This window comes from Ambystoma mexicanum, chromosome 6q, assembly GCF_040938575.1.
Source record: "Ambystoma mexicanum isolate Mex_15411 chromosome 6q, UKY_AmexF1_1, whole genome shotgun sequence".
Classification (NCBI taxonomy): domain Eukaryota; kingdom Metazoa; phylum Chordata; class Amphibia; order Caudata; family Ambystomatidae; genus Ambystoma; species Ambystoma mexicanum.
In genome coordinates, this window is record NC_090937.1 from 818561121 (window position 1) to 818579781 (window position 18661).

Sequence of the window (18661 nt, forward strand, 5' to 3'; positions counted from 1 at the left end):
CCACAAAGATCTCAAACTGAAACCAACAATAAGTATAACCAACTGCAACGAAAATAACTAAACAGCACCTCACCGCCAACGCCCCACTGATAGATGGCAAACAGCACCTCACTGCCCCCTTAACCACAAAATAGAGAGTACCTACCATCAACATAACACAGACAGGACCTCACTGCCATCCGCCAACAGCACAAACTGTCAAGCTAAAATGGGCAGCACCACCCTCATCCATCCCCTCCTCCAGAGCCCACCCGGCCACCCCGGAAATTACCAGGGGAAATCTCCCCTATGAACAAATACAACACAACACAAACAGATAAAACGAAATAGGCATTAGATCCCAGAATGAGATGCACATAGGTATAACTTTACCCAAATGTCGAACGCGCTAAAGTCCAGCGCTGCACTCCGCACCCTCAAGTCCACGATGAAGGAAAACGCCACAGCCCCGAAGAGAGAAGTCCAAGCCACCCCACCCTGTGGAAAAATAATAACTCACAATAAAATACAAAGTCCAAAACCCTGCATCCACGAGTCCTCACCGAAACTCAAATCGGTGTCCTAAACACAAACAGGCCACCCCATAAAAACAACAGTCCACTATACATCATTACTGGCCTTAAACAAACTAACATAACCCATGACCAACCCAATACACGTACTAAACCCAGAGGCCACAACACATACACAAACGGCATTAAGAGCAAAACCGGACTCACCCAACGCCTACCTCGAAGTCCTCAGAACTCGTGGAAGTCTTCATCCTGATGCACACCTCCCCACAGATCTGGGTTCAACTCTCTCAAACCAACTGCAATGTCACGACGACCCGAGTTGCAGAAGAGCTGTTGCTGCTGCCAACCCTTGGCAAACGGGAAGCATAGAACTTCCCTGATGAGCTCATCTGAAGTGTAGAAGCATCTCTTCACCATCCACGAGCAGTCCTTTCCATTTTCCTCATATGGGTCCTCGACACATTTCCTGAACTCCGGTGTAACGGGCACAACCCCAAAATCTCCAGCGATGCTCCTCTCACATGCTGGGGCGACCCTAGGTCCTCTAAAACACACACTCCAACCTGCTGCTGCGGCAACAGGCACCGCCATACCCATGGATGGCCCCCACTCCTCTAGAAACACACTGCAACCTTGCGGACCCGCCGTACACCAACTGCACATCGCCATCCAGAGCAACGTTGCGTTCCAGCTCTCCGTGCTGGAACGCTCGGTCACGGGCAGCCGACGTCATCAGTCCCTCTGTCGGCTCCGAGGAGTAAACCTAGCCAACTACTTCTGGCCCGACTGCGAGGAACATGTCCCAGCCAGCCTGGCTACGCAACTCCACTGCTGCAGTGGGCATCCTCATTTCCCAACGTACCTCCCGCAAAACGCAGCCACTCCGGCCACAAAACAGTCTGCACCACTCCACTCACCCTCTCAGTGGAGAGGCCAAATCCGCCTCACTGGCGTTTCTAATCACCTCCCAGCAGTTGCGGCCAACACAAACCGGCTTGTTCCTCACCGGTTGGCGTCCGGGCAACCGAATCACTATGCCGTCCTCCAGCGGACCACAGCTGCCTCCAGACTGCCGCCAGACATGATCCTCTGCCACACCAACCACAGGCCTGTCAGCTGACCAGGCACCGGTCTGACACACGGACTTGTGGACCTTACGGCTTCACCAGGACCCACTCCCTGGGCTCCGATGCTGCACCTCTACTGCCCCTGCAACCGCCCGACTTGCAGGGTCCACCGGCCAACCTCCTCAGGCAGGCAGGATCTGGAAAAATAGAACTGATGTCACCTCAGGAAGGCGGTATTCCTCAGCAGCTGCCTCTTCCCAGCAGCATTCCATCCTCATCGCCAGTGATGTAACTGAATCACCTTCACCAGGTAAGTTATATAAACGTGGGTTTATTGCTTCGCTCAAGATAACGTGGAGAAAATACCGGGACATCCTTTCCCATCCAGAGCAGCAGGACCAACTGCCATTCCGAGAATCCTCAGGCATCTCCCAGGTTCCACAGTGACATCACAACTAGCCCAACAAAACATAGCCCATAATCAGGCCCAAGCACAGATTATGACACAAACATTTACAGGGTGGCTTGACCAAACTGAACATCAACATCCTTGTACTAGTGCTTAGTAAAGGCAATAGGTCAATGAGGATAGTGATGCGTAAAGAGATGTGAGGTACCTTGACCCCGGACTCAATGCGATACTGTGGCGTGGTGGCGTGGGCAGGTAATGCACCAGCAGGATGCTGGGGGCGTACTGAGAACTGTGATGAGGTGCGGAGGGGCAACCTCCCTTTACCCCCTTCCCATGGCTCTGCCATTGCTGCGATACCACAAATCGGTGGGGACTTAGAGGCCCACCAGAGGCTGCCCTGCCCCTAACATTATGCAAAGTAGGACGACAAAACCAACATTTCAAAGACTTTCTATGGCAGTAGTTTCTGACTTCCTGTCTCTATGCAACACATGCGCGTTATTGACCAGCTATTACTGATTCCACCTGTCCTATGGTTCCAACTGTTGGCAGCAATGGATAGTCTTTTGATCTCTGTGGGCAAAAATACCCATCCACTAGCGCAGGCTCTTTTCCTATGTTGGGAACTCACATGTTCAGGTGTGTTTGCAGTCTGACTGATCTATTACATCTGCGGCATCATTAATCCATAATGACGGCGACAATTCAAATATAATGTAATGATCAGTTTGAGCCAACTAGGTCTCTCAGCAGAGTTATGCAGCCAGACACTGGAACGGATTTGAACAAAGGACCGAAACATAACTAACGGAGCAAAGCCCGAGATACCCATGACATGCTGCCACCCTCTTCTATCGACATGTTGGCACTCTTTCTCTTCCCATGAGTGTTGCCCACTTTCCATGTGGACCCTCTCCATCAAGAGCTTTTGCCTGATTCCTCACCCCTTTGATCTCAGGCCCTCTTTCTACTATGGGTACATCTCCACTCCATAATGTGCTAGTGTGATCTTCAGTCAACCGTATGTGAGTAATTGTCTGCTTCACTCCTCTCGCCTTACTGCCCTCTGAACTTTGATCTGTCCTCTCTGCTGAACACTTTGCTCCTCCTATAATCTCTGTCCTGCTTTCACTTTGAGCCGTTACCGATTCCCCCGTTACGGGCCTAACTGGTCCTCCGATGATCCCTCCTGTACCCCCTGTGAGTGCACAGTTGCTCTTCCCAACACGCCCCCGAAGGAAGAGTCTGTGTATGCGCCTTTATTTGGAAGGTGACGGAACACTAACCATTTTCATTGGATCAATTCTTCCTTTATCGAATGAATCCATTGTGGATTTACTGTGGTGAGATCTTGTGACGTGGCAAAGCATGTAGGAACTCTCATAAGCTGCAGAAGGTCTCCTGTTTGTTGCTTGGCACAGTGTGAAGCAGATGATTGCCAGGCACACTGACGGCTCTAGTATTCTGCAAGCAAGCCTTCAATAGCACCACTATGAAGCGGTGTCCTCACAGTCTGGGCTTTTTGCCTGGCAAATTGTAGTGAAATATCCAGCCATCTGGACGCCAGATTCTGCTTGGAGGTTTGTCTGATCGCTCTTCCTTCATGATAATGGGAACTGTGTTAATGGTGTGTACATATTTCCATATTCAAAACAAAGACAGCTGGTGTGCATAACCATGAGGGGGCGGAGGGAAAGAGTAAGGAGTTGTTGGCATCTATGTATAACAACTGGTGAAGATTAGCGGGAATCCTCCTCTGCAACCTATTGACCACCTGTATGTCAAATTTCCCTCTCCTATTAGGAAAACCGAGTAAACATTGCCCTAAAGGTCAGTTATGGTCCTATAGCTTTTTGGCCATGTAGGTTTTCAATGAGCCGATTACTCTTCCTTTAGTAGAACTGACCCCTTCCATGGCTACTCCTTGACCCGGACTTCATCTGTACGCAATGAGTCTATGGGATGGCAATTCTGTGAGACATGATTTCGAGCTGCATGCACGGGCCACCTGGTGAGGTGGCTGGTTCGCAAGCGCGCGACGCCTTGTGAGGTACGTTTTTCAGTCTGAGCTTCGGGGTGGGGGGGTGGTCTGAGAGAGGGTGTTGTTTTATCTTGAGGGGCAGATTCCTCTCATTTTCTTCCCCTCTGCTTGCTGACGGACCCCGAGCAGCTGACGCTGGGAAATGGGGCAGTACTTTGTGCCATACACGAGTAGTGAAAACCTTTACTAGAAGTGTGCATTTACACCCATGGGCGTGGCTCAAGACATGAGCATAATGTGCCCATGACAAACGCGTTCAATTCCAAATAACGACACCAGGGTGGTCGCCATCTTACCTTCCTGTTTCATTGGCAGCAGGTGGACGGGAGCTGTTTGGCATGAAAGGCGAATTATTCGGGCATGGATTACAAATATTCTCCAATGAAATTAAGTGTACGTAAAGTGTTCTCACACATTTTCGTATCCTAAAAGCTGTTATCAGCTTTGACTAGTTTGCATGTCCACGAGCACAGGCAAAGGGTACTTATTGATTTCATCTGGAGGCTTTGGCGGTGTGAGGGAGAGCAATGTGGCCCATTGCAGTGCTTTGACAATGTGCTAATTAAAAGGCTTGGGGGCAACGCGTCTGTGTTGGAAGCAAGACAATGAATGCACTGCATCATAGGTCCGAATCCCGATCTCGCGCTCACGCTTAGAAACAAAGCTTGTTGTACAAAAAAAAATGATAAAAGAACAATTATAATTCTGTGATAGGTACAGAAGGCAGACATATTTTTGAATAACAATGTGCTCTTCTGTCCCGAGCTCTGTATGGTTTCAGTTTGCAGCGCCTGTACTTGGTCTGCCTTTCAGTAGGGATGTGCAGCACAGTGACTCTGCAGGACCACTTTCTTGCTGCGGTTGCAGTGTTCCGGCACCCCCCTTTCCCCAGCAGGAGTTGGATGTTCACTTCTGCCAGGAGCCCAACGGGGATGCATACACTTGTGAGAATATGGCCCTTGCACGGGAGTTTGGTAGTACCATCGTTGGAGCTGTGGATCTTGTTCGTGGACTCAATAAAAGATTTTTAGTGCACGAAAAGGCTTCCATTCAGTTTGTCCCCTTTTGAATGTATATTATTTTGTGTGTGCGCCAACATGACTTCGTTTTCGTAGCTTGGAAGAATTATACAGAATAAGGATCTGAAACGAACAAGCCCAGGGCAGTTTTAAAACTACAGATTTGTTTCTCATGGGATGCCATTGTGTAAGTGGGTTCCCGTTTCCGCCGAGGCCAACGTCACCACACTGAGTGCCTTTCTGGCCAACACCAGGCCTGCCCTAGAATTTCATTCAGCATCCCGCTTTTTGCTGTCTTCTGAAGTGAGATCTGTTTCTGTGTTCTTCAGCCTTTTATTACTGGTGGGTATGTCCTGGACAGGGTCGGATTGGCCCCTCGGCCTTTCGACCCGTGGCCAGGCCAAAATCGTCCCGGGGGAGTGGGGGCCAGTTTCTGGCCACGCCTGGGCCGGTTTTAAAAAAAAAAAAACATTTGAGAAAAAAAGCCTTTCCTCCTTCTTAGGTCGATAAATGAGTACCAACACAGGTTGGGTGCAGTGGTCGAAGTGTACGAAAAGAAGTAGTGGAACTGTGTTGCCTGCTGTTCTGTCCCGCTCCCCACAAACCCCATCCTTGCACTCCCTCACACACACAATCCAAACCCCCAAACAAACACACCTGCTATTTATGGGAATGTGCAGTGCAGTGCACTGAAGTGCAAGCTTCAACTTCTTCCTACGCTTTTTAATTTTAAAACTAAACCTTTACAGAACGGTTTCTTTTTAATATAAAAGTATAGGAACAGTGAAACTTAAAAATAAAAAGTATGGGAGCACAGCTCCTGCCCACTTTGACCCCTGGTTGGGTGATATTGTATGCATATTTGCTCTATAAAAAAAGAGCTTAAGCGTAAGTGCTATACAATAACATATTATTATTTGGCCTTAGACGTCTGCTTGGATTCACAGTAATTTGATAATATGGATCTTTACACACAGATATTAATGATACATATGGTGATCCATTCTTGTATGAAATGTATATCACTTTAGTGAAATCATAACCATATTTTGCGTAGTGTACTTGGGAACAATGCCATTTCATGCCACTTCCTGTTTTGTCAAGGTGTGAAAGGGCGTGTTTCTTCACTTCCCAGGATGTCACTTTGGGGTGGGGTCAAAAGACATCACTTCTGGTGATGTCATCAGAGGCCAAGGGTCGTGAGGCAAGGGGTGGGCCACTTTTTTTGGGGTGACCGGGCCTATTTCTGGTTCAAGTCCGACCCTGGTCCTGGATGCTCCTCAAGCCATCCTTGTGCTTTGATTGACAGGGGTGAACTGTCCCCTGTTATCTCTGTGCTCTGGAGGGGGCATCATTCAGAAGCAGTTCTGTGAGGTATCTGGTGTCTATGGCGCATGGCATTGCCACCAGTGGCTTGGTGGGAGTTTGCTCCTGGGAATGAATCTTCCTTACCTGCAATAAGAATGAGTGTTTAGTTTGTTTATTTGTAAAGCGCGGCCAAACCCTCGGGTAACTGGGCGCTAAAAACCTATAGATCATCAGTAGTTACGTATTGTTGCACATACAGAATATAATACATTACAGTAAATGGTACCATGGACCTAGTTACAGAGTGGTCCAAGGTGAGGTACAGTGGGTCGTGACGTGACCAAGTTACAGTTTGAGATGCCACTGTCATAACATATGTTTAAGGGGCTAAGACTACAGTAGCTTACAAAGAGGTTAAATAAGGTGATGGCCACCTTGGGTAGTGCCGTGATCAATCTATTGTTGGGTGAAGAACAATTCCTTGACTTTAGCTCTAAACGACCAAAATGAGGATTCTGCTCTAATAGTCATTGGTAGTGCGTTCCAGTTTTTAGCTGCCAATACCGGGAAGCTAGCTCCCCCAGCAGTTTTCAAGTTAAACTTCTGTGTGCTGAGTTGGTGAAGGTAGGGTGATCTGGTAAGTCTGATAGTGCTGTCTCGTGAATTTGTCTGAAAGGTACCGTGGGGCTGTTAAGTGTAGGCATTTTTGTGTGATGACTAGCCCCCAGAGTTTAATTCCATCGCAGATGGGGAGCCAGTTGGATTCCGTTCTGAGTGTGGAGATGTGGTCCTTCCGAGGGAGATTGAGAGCGCAGCAGAGGGCATTGTTTTGAAGTATCTGCAGTCTGTTCAAGTTGTCGTTAGTAGAGCCAAGGAAAAGAGTGTTGCAATAATCTAATTTAGATAATATGAGGGCTCTAGCTAATGTGAGGCAGCTGTTGGTGGATAGAAATGGTCTGCAGGCATTTATAAGTTTATTGGTATAGGCTGTTGCTGAGATGGTGGCAGTGATTTGCTTTTTAAAGGAGAGAGTGCAGTCAAGGTACACCCCTAGTGTTTTTACTTCCTTCGACACTTTTATGATGTTGCCATCAGTGGTGAAGGAGTGGTACCTGGGGTCCAGTTTGTTGAGATGGGCCTGTGAGCCGACAATAAGCAGTTCCGTCTTGTTGTTTAAGCAAAGGCTGTGGGTGGCCATCGATGCTTGTATTTCTAGGTAGATCTCGTTCAGTTTAGCAACATCCTCGTCGTAGCTCCCCATGAGGACCTGGGTGTCGTCAGCATAGTTGGTGTATGTGACGCCCAAGTCTTCAAGGCTGTCGAAGAGGAGCTTGGTGAAGATGTTGTAAAGTGTAGGGGGAGATACAAGAACCTTGGGGAACTCCACATTGGATTGGGACAGGGTCTGCAGTGGCGCCACCCGAGGGGGCAAAGAAACTAGTTGTTCTGTCCGTTACAAAGGACCAAATCCAATTGGAGGCATCCTGGGAGAATGCGGCAGCCGAGGAGAGGTGTTCGGTGAGAATTTGGTGGTTGACTAGGTCGAAGGCTGCAGCAATATCCAACAAGAGCAGAGTGGCCAGCTTGCCCTTGTCTTTAGCTTCATCCGTTTGGATTTTTAGATCCAGGAGGGCTGTTTGAGTCCGTGCCATGGTCTAAAGCCGGATTGTCGCAGTCCTAGAAGGTTGTTGTCTTCCAAATGTTTTTGGATTTGGAGGTATGCTACTCTGTCTAGAATTTTTAGTAGGAAGGGGACTGTGGTGATAGGCCTATAATTAGTGGGAGTGTTGGGGTCTAGGTTGGGGTTTTTGAGCAGGGGTAGGACCCAAGCCTCTTTAAGGTTGTTGGGGACTGTCGCGTTTTTAAACAAGGCATTAATCAGTAAGGTGATGAAGGGGGCAAGGTCTCTGGCTCCATCTTTAATGACTGAAGTAGGACATAGGTTGCCAAGACAGTAAGAGGGTTTTAAGCTAGCAATTATGTTTATTACTTTGTTCTCAGTAAAAGGGGAGAAGTGGAAGAGTGGGCAGTCAGGGGGAGATTGGCTATGCCGGTCGTCAGGATGGCCCTTAGGCGTGAGACTGGCTTTTTTGGATTCTATTTTAGCTTGCAGGAGGGCTATTTTATTTGAGTGCGCTTGTTGGATATTATTACACCAAGTGTTGTCCTTGATGCAGTCCTCCGTGGGGGGTATAGGAGATTCCAGTTCTTGTAAGAAAGAGAAGTGTGTGTTCTGTGAATGCCATCTGCAGTGTCCGCCTACACAGAGGTGGATACATGTAGAGCACACAAACCAAGCAAAAGAATGGGGAAAGTATGATTGTGCCTTATATTGAAATGAAATATGCATTATAGCTGGCGCATGTGGTAGCAAGGTGGGGGAGACTGGATCATTATCACAATGGCAAAGCATGCCGTTTTATTGTTTGGGGGTGTAGTATACCAGCGCCTGTTCTGTTCCTAGCTGCAGTTTGTTGTACCCTGTTTGCCTGCCCTGCTGGCCACGCTAACTGAAGCTGGAATGTTTCATGAATGCTGTGTGCGTGTGCTGCTCAGTTAATGTTTGAGTGCTTTGCATGCGTGCTCTGTCAGGGTTCAGCAACCTTTGACTCCAGATGTTTTAGACTACAACTACTGTCTGCCTTAGCCAGCACGGTCAATGGTGGGGGACCATGGGAGTCCTAGTCCCAAACATCAAGAGAGCCACGGGTTGCAAACCTCTGCTCTAGGTAAATGCCAGGTGGGGCTAATATGGTTACGTATTTCGTAGCCAGTGGGCATCTCCTGGCCTAAGTGCAACCTAATGGCTAATTGATGAACTGAGACTCAACTTGAAGAATAAAGCTGATGAATTATGTTTACTTCGGTCCTCGAGCGTCATCTCGAAGGGCACACATGTACGTTGTAACACATTTCCAGTGTGCAAATGGTCTTTGAATGGGGCATCTGTTCTGATTGCCTGTTAGAGGTTGGGTTTGTACTGCAAAGGTTTAGTTTTTCTGAATTGTGGAAGTTTGAATGAGTCACAGATTTTGTCAAGAACTGATTTTTAGGTATTGGCATACTCGAATGAAAAACATTTGACCTTTTCGATTTGACCACAATTTTTTTCAGCATTTTTTCGGTCAAACTAAATCATATAAATATATGGGGTGGGGGAGTTAAGGGTGGCGGGGGTTAAAGAAATAGGTTAAGGTGGGGGGAAGAGGTTGGGCTGTGGGGAGTCACCCCTGCAGTTTCGACCCAATAAACGACACTAAAAATAGGCCAGATTGGAAAAGGTCAAATATTTTCCACCAAGTGGACCTAAACCGATTTTTATGGTCCACGGTGTGTTTGCATCTCGAAACCAACTTGCCCTGCTCGTGTTGCATACGTGCCATTGCGTTATTGGAGGAAAGCATTCGAACAGATCAAGTGAAAACGCATTCATACTTGGCTCTCTTTTAAAGTTGAAAGTGAATTGAAGTCATAAAGTGTCTTAAGAACAGTTCTAGGAGTGTTGGTCCCAGTGGCGTGAAGCAGAGAGATTCCACATCCGCAGATACCGGTGGCGTTAACACACGAGATGTTGATCTCTTGCATAAGTGAATGCAAGGTTATTTGACAACTGTAAGGCCAGGTTAGGTACAAAGACCAAACACCTCTCATTTGGGTAAATAATTGTTGAATGGGAAATCTTCATTTTCCTAGTTCTATAAAAATAGAAATGAACATAGAGCACCGTAAATCCTGTAGCTTAAGTCACTAAATGGATTGCAGAACAGGAGGTTGGGTGATGCTGGATGTGCACCCTTTCTGAAGGGGCGGGAGGGGGTGCTGAAATAGGTGCTTAGCTGATTGCAAAGCTAAAATGGCCTCAAGCTTGCACATAACTATGGGGGTTATTACAATTATGATTCCTGAAGGGGAAATGATGATCGTGGTGCAAAGTAATAATGCCAATAGTATAAGATGTATATGGCCAGTGAGTTTATGCCAACTCATGAGTTGTCTGTTTGCCTCCATTAATCCTTTACCCGTTGGGCGTGGACACACCCTCTTCAAGAGAACATCTAGAACAGCCCACAACCCAGCATCCAGAACAGAGGAACCAGGTCTTTTGATCCCCAAGAATCAAGCCTCCTGGGGTATTTCACTTATGTCATTGCAATTAAAACTGGGTTACCTTTTCTGGTGATGGTGACAGTGCTGTTCAATTTACTAGAATACGTGGAATGTTTAAAACTGTTTTTCTTAGGACGTGTAACTAATTGTAAGGACTTTCACGTGGAATCTATTACTCAGTCTGTTATCTCCCACATTTCGTTCATCTCCACCAGAGTTTACTGGTTTAAGAAAAACATGGAGCGAGCTTGCCTGGGTCAAGTGCTGTCCATGTATTTTTTTCGTCTGCGTTAAAAAACACATGCAAGATTCATGGAGGTTAGTAGTTTAGCTTCCAAAGCTTATTTCATAATGTGATTGGTCACGGTTTCCATTTCTGTACATTAAGTACAGAGATTGTTAATATCCATAACTCTCTGCATTCTCATTTTATAATTGCCTTATTTGAAAATAGGAATGCAGGATCACAAAGGTCTTTTATTCTGCATCCTTTTGACTGTGCAAAAACTACAATTGCTATCCGTTTCTGTCGATTCAAAGCTGCAGTTGTAGTGCTGACCTATAACTTGCGCGTGTGTAGGCGCTTGGTGCCCCAATATTCCATTTAGTGCTTCAGGATTTGGTTCAGTGTTGTGTCTTCGTTTAATGAAGTCAAGTTAACTATGGGTAAAGACATTTCATGAGCCTGGTCATCGGTACCTACACTGAATGTATTGCAGTCTCTGAGGTGCGGCCGGGATAATAGGAATACACACTCTAGTTGAGGAGTACCTTATGACGATGGGGCCCATTTGCATTTCCACCGGGTTTTTCTGTACAGTGCAAGCATTTTCAGTGAGATCCCTAATCCATGGGGTTTCAGAGGAGGCCGGCAGGCAGCCTTGAACTCAATATTGTATGGAGGTGCAGGTCCTTGTGTAGTCCTAAGGGCTGGTCTTCCTCATGGCCTAAGCGAGTGCACGTGTTGAACCCTGCAGTTTAGGAATTGCATTCGTGATCATCACTTTATAACCAGATATATGCGAACCATTAATGCACGACAAAACTGGTTGCTTATTTAGTGAATACAGGTTTTTTTTGTATTATGACATTTTTGATCAACTTGTATACTTTTTTCAAGGGCTGAGTTTTTGGTTTATGGTTTATTAAAAACACGGTTGCACATTTCATAAAGCATTCAGAACCCAAGTGAAATTAATTGACCAAATCTTAATTGAGGTTGTTTGTCAAATTACTGTAATAAAAAATTGCTTGATGAATATTAATTACATGCTTCTGAAAGGAGCGTCGTCTTCTTAACCTGCATTTAATCTTTGCCCATTTGTGACGTTAATGTGGCGGTTGCAACAGTAGACCCCATTAAGGTGTAATATTGAAAGAGCCTGGGGTGTGGCCCTCTTTTTGGCGGGGTCATCAATACTCCCAGTTGCACACCCATGCATTGCATGAGCAGTCACTGCGGTGGGTGGCTTACTGTGAGCATGACTGGTGGGGACTGGTTTATTAGTTTATGCAGCGTCCATTTTCAGCACTGTCTGGTTCAACTCATTTAAATTCCTTATGTGAGCTTCCGACATTAGTCTATTACTTTTTCCATAAAACAACGCTACTAAAAAGAAGTAACTATACCTTAACATTAACATAAATGCACAGGTTGTAACATTACTTCCCTTTTTATAGGTAACAAAATATGCTGAGTGAGGGAAACGTTGACCAGTTGAAACAAGGCAAGACTGCCAACGTGCTGTGTAGGAGTAGGCAGGGTGGCCATGCACTAGGCCTGGCATTGCCCAAATGGCCGCTGAATGCAATGGTGGAACAAGGGCTGTGAGCGCATTTGTAGGGGAAGAGTGTTTCATGGAAGAGTTTCTTGGTGGTTTCTTTGTTCTCGACCAAGGCGCTTTACCTTAAAGGTGTCTTTTTATGCCCTAGTGTTCGGTGACTGGGAGAGTACACACGCTATAAGCCTTCTGTATAAGCAAGTGCTCGCCCTACCAACAGACAGCTGTCACCCTGGACAGAGTAGTATCTACCCCTCCAGATCTATGTCCTCTCAGCTGCTGATCTGCAGAGCGGTGGAACTCTGCAAAAACATTGAGCAAGAGGTTGCAAAAGAGCCTCTGGCGCATTCTGGGAGTTTTGACGGGTACAGGCCCACTATCCATGAAGTATCTCTTTGGATTATATGCACAATCTGTACGTGGCCATCGTCACCACTGATGGCTGAACTCCCTGCATGGTCTACCACTGCATCTAACGGAAATGTGAAATGTACAGATGTTGGACAACCCATATTTCTTTTCTATTTTTCTAACCTATCTTTCCCCACAAACGAATAATCAAAGCATTGATACTGCTCTGCTGAATCCAATAGCATTGATTTGAAGTGTTTAACTTTGAGCAAAACGGAAAGTGGACTTTTAAATGCCAAGTGCCCATCAACATCGAAACCTCTAACTTTGGCCCCCACCTCCCCTTTCTCCCCATCCTTCTATTCCTCCTTCCATGCTCCCATTTTCGTCCTTGATTATTTTTTGCCTGACCCTGCTTCCCTGTCCCGTCCTTTTATTCTATCCAGCCATGTGCCATCTTCTCTTGTTCTGCCATTCTTAACTTCCATTTCTCCTTCTTTACACTGTATCATTTTACCAATCCTTCTCATTTTGCTTCCCCATCTTTACTGTCATTCCTTCCGGCTGCCCCATCATTACATTTAGCCTCCTCCTGTGACTCGTTGCTTCCTTACCCCCAAGGCGTCAACCTTGTTAAGAGGTCAGAAAGTAACATGCTAATGCTACATATAACACTGATTGCAGTGGAAATATCGCAGATGAGCTATTTGCATTGCCTTTATCCTGAGCACTCTGACAGCTTCTTTTCTCCCTTTTGCAGGATCTTGAAATCGTGTATTCTTACCTCCATGGAATGGAAGCCTTGTCCAATCTGAGGGAACATCAGCTGAGGTAGGCGCCTGTTTATACCTGATAACGCCTTCCATCCAACACGAGACTGCTCAGGGAAGGGCACTCATGAATAAACGATTGATTTTCGAAGCTACTTTGATTTTCTTTCTTTGTCTGAAATAAAGCTGCCAGTAATAGTTTAATATTGATTTTCAGTGCGCTTTTCTTCTACTCAGCAGTTCAACTCACATTGTCTTCAATTCACTGCCAGGGGTTGAATTCGTTTTGTTTGTTATGAAAAGCTGGGTGATTCACTTTTTCTGGGCAAGGTTATATACCTATTAGTGGCATAATTAAATCATAAACCTTTATTCTGGTCATCATATAGTTTTCCTGTGATAAGAAACCTGTACAATGCATTGTGTTAAACTTCTACTTCTTGAATGTATCACAACTTTGATGCGCTATGTACTTATAAGTTAGCCTGTGAAAATGTATGTTCTGAAGCTGCTGTCAGTTAATGTATCTGTAATCAGTACTAATTTGGAGTAGGGCATGTCATTACAGTTGGCAACATGGTCCTCGTATCCTTACTCCATTGCCTGCCAGAGCAGGGGACCTGTCTGTAGAAAGTAATGGACACTTGTGGGGCTCTAGGGCAGGAGTCTGCTACCTTTGGCTCTCCAGGTGTTATTGGACTGAAACACCCATCAGCCCATGACAGAATCGTCAGTAGTAAAGGATCATGGGATCTGCAGACCAAAACATCTGGAGAGCTACAGGTTTCAGATCCCTGCCTAGAGAGATCATTTTGGTATCAGACTTCTGTGTCAATCCCTTCTTCATCTTACATAGCTGACGTTTTTTCTACAGAGCACAACTTTGGTTGCTCTGGACTTCCCTACCTGCTCTCGGAATCCTTCCTGACAAAGGATACTGGAACAAATAACCTTCCAGCTGTGAATATTGCCGAAGTATTGACCACGGTTGGTCACACACTAAAAAGAAAATCAGGACCAAGAACAGCTAAGCTGTCTCTTAAGAGGTTTCCGATTACCTGCTAAGGAGAGAGTCAAACTGTAGGGACCAATGAATCTCTTTTTCATGGTTGGGACCAAGAAACCCCAGCGACGGAGTGATGCCATGTGGAGAGACCCAGAGAGTTGGAAAGAGAGATTTCCACCTTTTTGTTTTTTTTTCTACTCAAGGCTGTTTTGAAATGTCAAGACCATTTGTCTAAGGGACACTTTGGAAAGAAACTGTTCTGTTTACCTATTTTATGCCATTGCCCTGAAAGATCGCTGTTTTGTCAAACTTCAGAGATATAGACAAAAGGTTCAAAGTTGCCCCTGAACCTACCAAGCACTCTTTATCCCCTGATAACGGGTTGAGTCAAAATGTATGTGAACAATTCAAACAATGTCCATACACTGTTGCTTATAATTAAATTACATCTCCCATAAACATTGTTTTTTATGACTCAGTCATTTTATTGGTTCATTAAAGACATTTGGGCTAAGTGTCCTATAGCCAATGCATTTTGGATATGTATCCGTTTTCAGGGCTAAACACTGTCAGAATGATCAGATACATAATGATTATACAAATAGTGCGGAAAGTAAAAACATAGAACAAACATTGGGAGAAAATTATAAAACAAACAACAAAAAGCAACAATTAGCATGTTGTGAGATCCAAGTTCATTAAAACATTCCTAAGCATTTTAATAGTTAGCTGTTTTACCTTCATAGATCAAGAGGTATGTGCATGACTCTGAATGCCTGGTTTACTCTCCTGCCAGACCTTTTTCAGTTTGTTCAATATTTCGTCAGAACCCACTCTTTTGTATTCAGGTTATTATATTCTTCATATATTGGGTCACCAACCCTTTTCTAACAGTCTTCATCTCTGTATTAAATGTCCCAGCTCCCTCATTTGGGTTGGCTCGCTTTGTTAATGGTATGCGGCATCAGAGCTGAAGCGCCCTGGTATGCCAATCTCTTTCTCTGGGCTTACTGGTCTTCATTGGTGACTTCGGCACCCCTAGAGTCTCACTGTTCCCATGACTGTCTGTACGCCTACGTCCCGTCCCTTTTCCTCCATACTTATGGGACATTCCTCCATCCTGTGGGACGGGACCAGAGCACTTTGTAAAGCATCAAAAAAAATGTACAAAACATTTTTGTCCCCCCTCTGTTTCTACGCAGGGCAGGGCACGGCACGTGGCTGTAGCCCTGCCCATCTCTGCTCCGCATCGCCCATCAGTCCTTTTCTCTGCTCGTTCGGGACTGGACGCCCTTGCATCTGCGGAAGAATTTCTTCCTTTTTTCCTCCTCTTGGGCTCTCGCTAGCGATCGTGTACTAGTCTCTGTCGTTCAAACTAGACTTTCCAGATTGTTCATCGTGTCATTGACCCTTCGAGGGCGGATCCCCATCATCTTTGTTTAGAGTGTTTGGGTCCGGATCACCGTTGGGACTCCTGTTTCTATTGTGACTCCCTTTCGGTCTGGGCACTTCAATGTCGGGTAGAGCGGTGGAAGGAGGTGTTCTAGCGCACTCCTCCTTCGCATTTTCAATCTTTCATCGACGAAAAGAAAAAACGCCCGGTAAGTACTTTACTTTACTTTTCTGAGCACCCCCGCTGGGAGACACCTTCCCGGGTTCTTCCCGGTCCGGGAGGAGCATCGACCACTCTATCATTGGGGCTTGCCCCGTGGTGCCTTCTGGGCCTAATAAGTGTACCAGAGATTTCTCCAAGGGTCTCCTGTGGGGGCTGCTTGTAGACCTAGTTCTACTGAGTCGTGGGGTGCCGGAGCTCGCTCTGAGGCCTCTTTATCGGCTTCCCTCAAAAGTACCAGGGTGCGCCCCAAGGCCTCGGCTGGGCTTGGTGTTACCGAACACATGTTCGAGGCCTGCAGTGGAAAGGCTGTGACAGGACTTGGGTCCGAGGTCCCTCGTATAGAGGCTAAGGAAACCAACATTTCTGAGAGGCCTGAGAAGGCCTTATTGGTGAAAGCTGTTTCTCACCGTTCCCGCTCTTGTGGTGATGCCAGAACTGTTGAGGGGGCAAGGAGTGGAAGTTCCTCCTTTACCGGCAGTGCTGAGGTCCTTCTTGTGAAGGCTAGTTTGGCTACTGGTATGTCGCAGAAACATTCCAGGCCACATAGTACCGGCTCAGCCGAGGTTCCTTGTGTAAAGGCTAAAATGAAGACCCCTGATCCACCGACGGGGACCCCTGCCTCACTTCCACACGTGCTGCAGTTCCCCTCAGGTGATGGCAAAATGGCGGCCGTTCCCGCAACGACCACGGCGGCCATTTTGGGCGCTTCTCCAACAACTACACCATCGGCCTCAGGTGTGGGGAGCGGTTCTGTAGCTGAACACAAGGTTCCTTTTGCGCACCTGTTCCGTCCAGTTTACGACTGGAATGCGCGGATGCCTCTTCCGCAAAACATCTCGCTGCCTGTGGGTTCGGCACCCTTGATTTATGTGGACAGCTCGGGGGATGGGCCGGCTTGGCAACCCTCCCCTCTACATCAGTGGAATTATTCCCCTCATGAGAGGCCTTCTCCGGCAGCTCCAAAGCTTTCTCCGGAGGATGCCTTTTTCGGCAAATTTCAGGTGCTCATGCGTACTGAACCCATGAGGGAGTATTTCAAGGGTCTTTTTAAGGAGATTTGCCCGTCTCCGGCTCCACCCACACCTCCAGTGGTTCCACCGGTGCCGCTGTTACCTGCGGTGCCTCCGCCGACCCTTCGACCCTTGCCTCTGTTGTCCCCCGTGGACAAGGCGGTGCCTGACACGGTTCAGCAGGACCCTGACCTGTCGGATGATGCGCAGGGTGATCAGGACAGCGAAGACCAACCCCGCTCTATTAGAGCTTTTCACGACCGGGTACTGGACATGATGTGCCTATTGGATGTTCCAGTACCTGAGGCGTGAGTCTGGGAAAAACCACACTCTGGACTTTTCGTCAATAAGAAAATTGACACGCGATACAGGCTGCATTTTTCAGAAGAGGTGGCCCTAGCATCTTGTCCGCCTCCCTCCTCCACGGTGGTGGCTGCGGCCACTTTACAGTCCAGGCCTGCAGCATCCTCTTCTATGACGGCTACTCAGGCCCTGGGGAAAGAGGACAAGCTCCTCGACTCCCTTGGGAGGAAGATTTTTGCTAACTCGGCCCTGCAGCTCCAGCAGGCCAATGCGGAACTGGTGTTAGTGGGGGTGAATATGAAGATGTGGAAAGGTCTGTCGAGGTTTGAGGAGTTCATTCCGGTCGAGAAGCTGGAAGACTTTAAGGCGGGATTGTCCGATGCCAGGGTCTTGGCCCAGGATCTGCTAGAGGCCGCGGCTCATCATGTCGACACTTCGGCTTGGGGTCTTATGCTGGGAGTTGATACCTCTCGACAGGCTTGGTTGCGCTGCCAACAAGTTCTCAAAGGCAGTGCAGGACAAGGTGTTGGACCTGCCGGTTGACGGTAAGGAGCTTTTCCATCCCACAATGGATGTGGAACTGACCAAAACAAAGGACAGCACCCAGACCGCTCAGTCCTTGTCCGTCCTGGTTAAAACCCCTTTCAGAACCCAAAGACCGTTGTCGCAAAGCAGGCCCTCCTCTGGTTTCAGAGGTTTCCTAGGTCGGAAATCCTGCAGAGTGAATACTCCTTTGGGAAATTCCCGCTGGAGGCAGCAGCAGACTCTATTTTTCTGCCACTTCTCTGGCTCCTCTTGGAGGATTCTCTGCGCTCGCACTAGACCCCGGTAGGAGGGCGCATTGCGTCTCATTGGGAGGCGTGGCAGACCATCACCAAGGACCGGCGGGTCTTGTCAGTCGCTTGGCCGGGTTTCTGCTTACCCTTACCCCACCCTTCAACGCTCCGTTCCAGCAGTCGGGGTCGTCCTCCCTAAAAGCCGAAGTTCAGAAACTGCTGGACCTCAGAGCTGTGGGACCCGTTCCCCTAGGGGAGCGAGGGGAGGGCTTCTACTCCTGACTGTTTACGGAGCCCAAACCCAACCAGGCTGGCCTGCGCACCATCCTACACCTTTCCCAGTTCAATCTTATCCTACCCCCAAGAGAAATTCAAGACGATCACGCCCGGACAGATACGGTCCTCTTTGCAGATGGGCGATTGGCTCAGCGTGGTGGACCTTCAGGATGCGTATATGCATATACTGATCTCGAATCCACACAGGAGACATCTTCGTTTCTCTGTGCGAGTGGAGCACTTCCAGTTTTGGGTGCTTCCTTTTGGCCTCAGCTCGGCGCCGCATGTCTTTACGAAGATGATG

At 47.3% G+C, this 18661-nt stretch overlaps 1 protein-coding gene across 9 annotated transcripts in view; it reads left to right on the forward strand.

Annotated features, from left to right (window-relative positions):
- Positions 1–18661, forward strand: part of RAPGEF2 (Rap guanine nucleotide exchange factor 2) — a 1671940-nt gene that overhangs the window by 413660 nt on the left and 1239619 nt on the right. For all 9 annotated transcript variants that reach the window (XM_069631345.1, XM_069631346.1, XM_069631352.1 and 6 more), the window contains exon 2: positions 13362–13432. In XM_069631345.1, coding sequence (XP_069487446.1) covers positions 13362–13432 — 71 coding nt within the window. The remainder of the gene's footprint in view (positions 1–13361; positions 13433–18661) is intronic.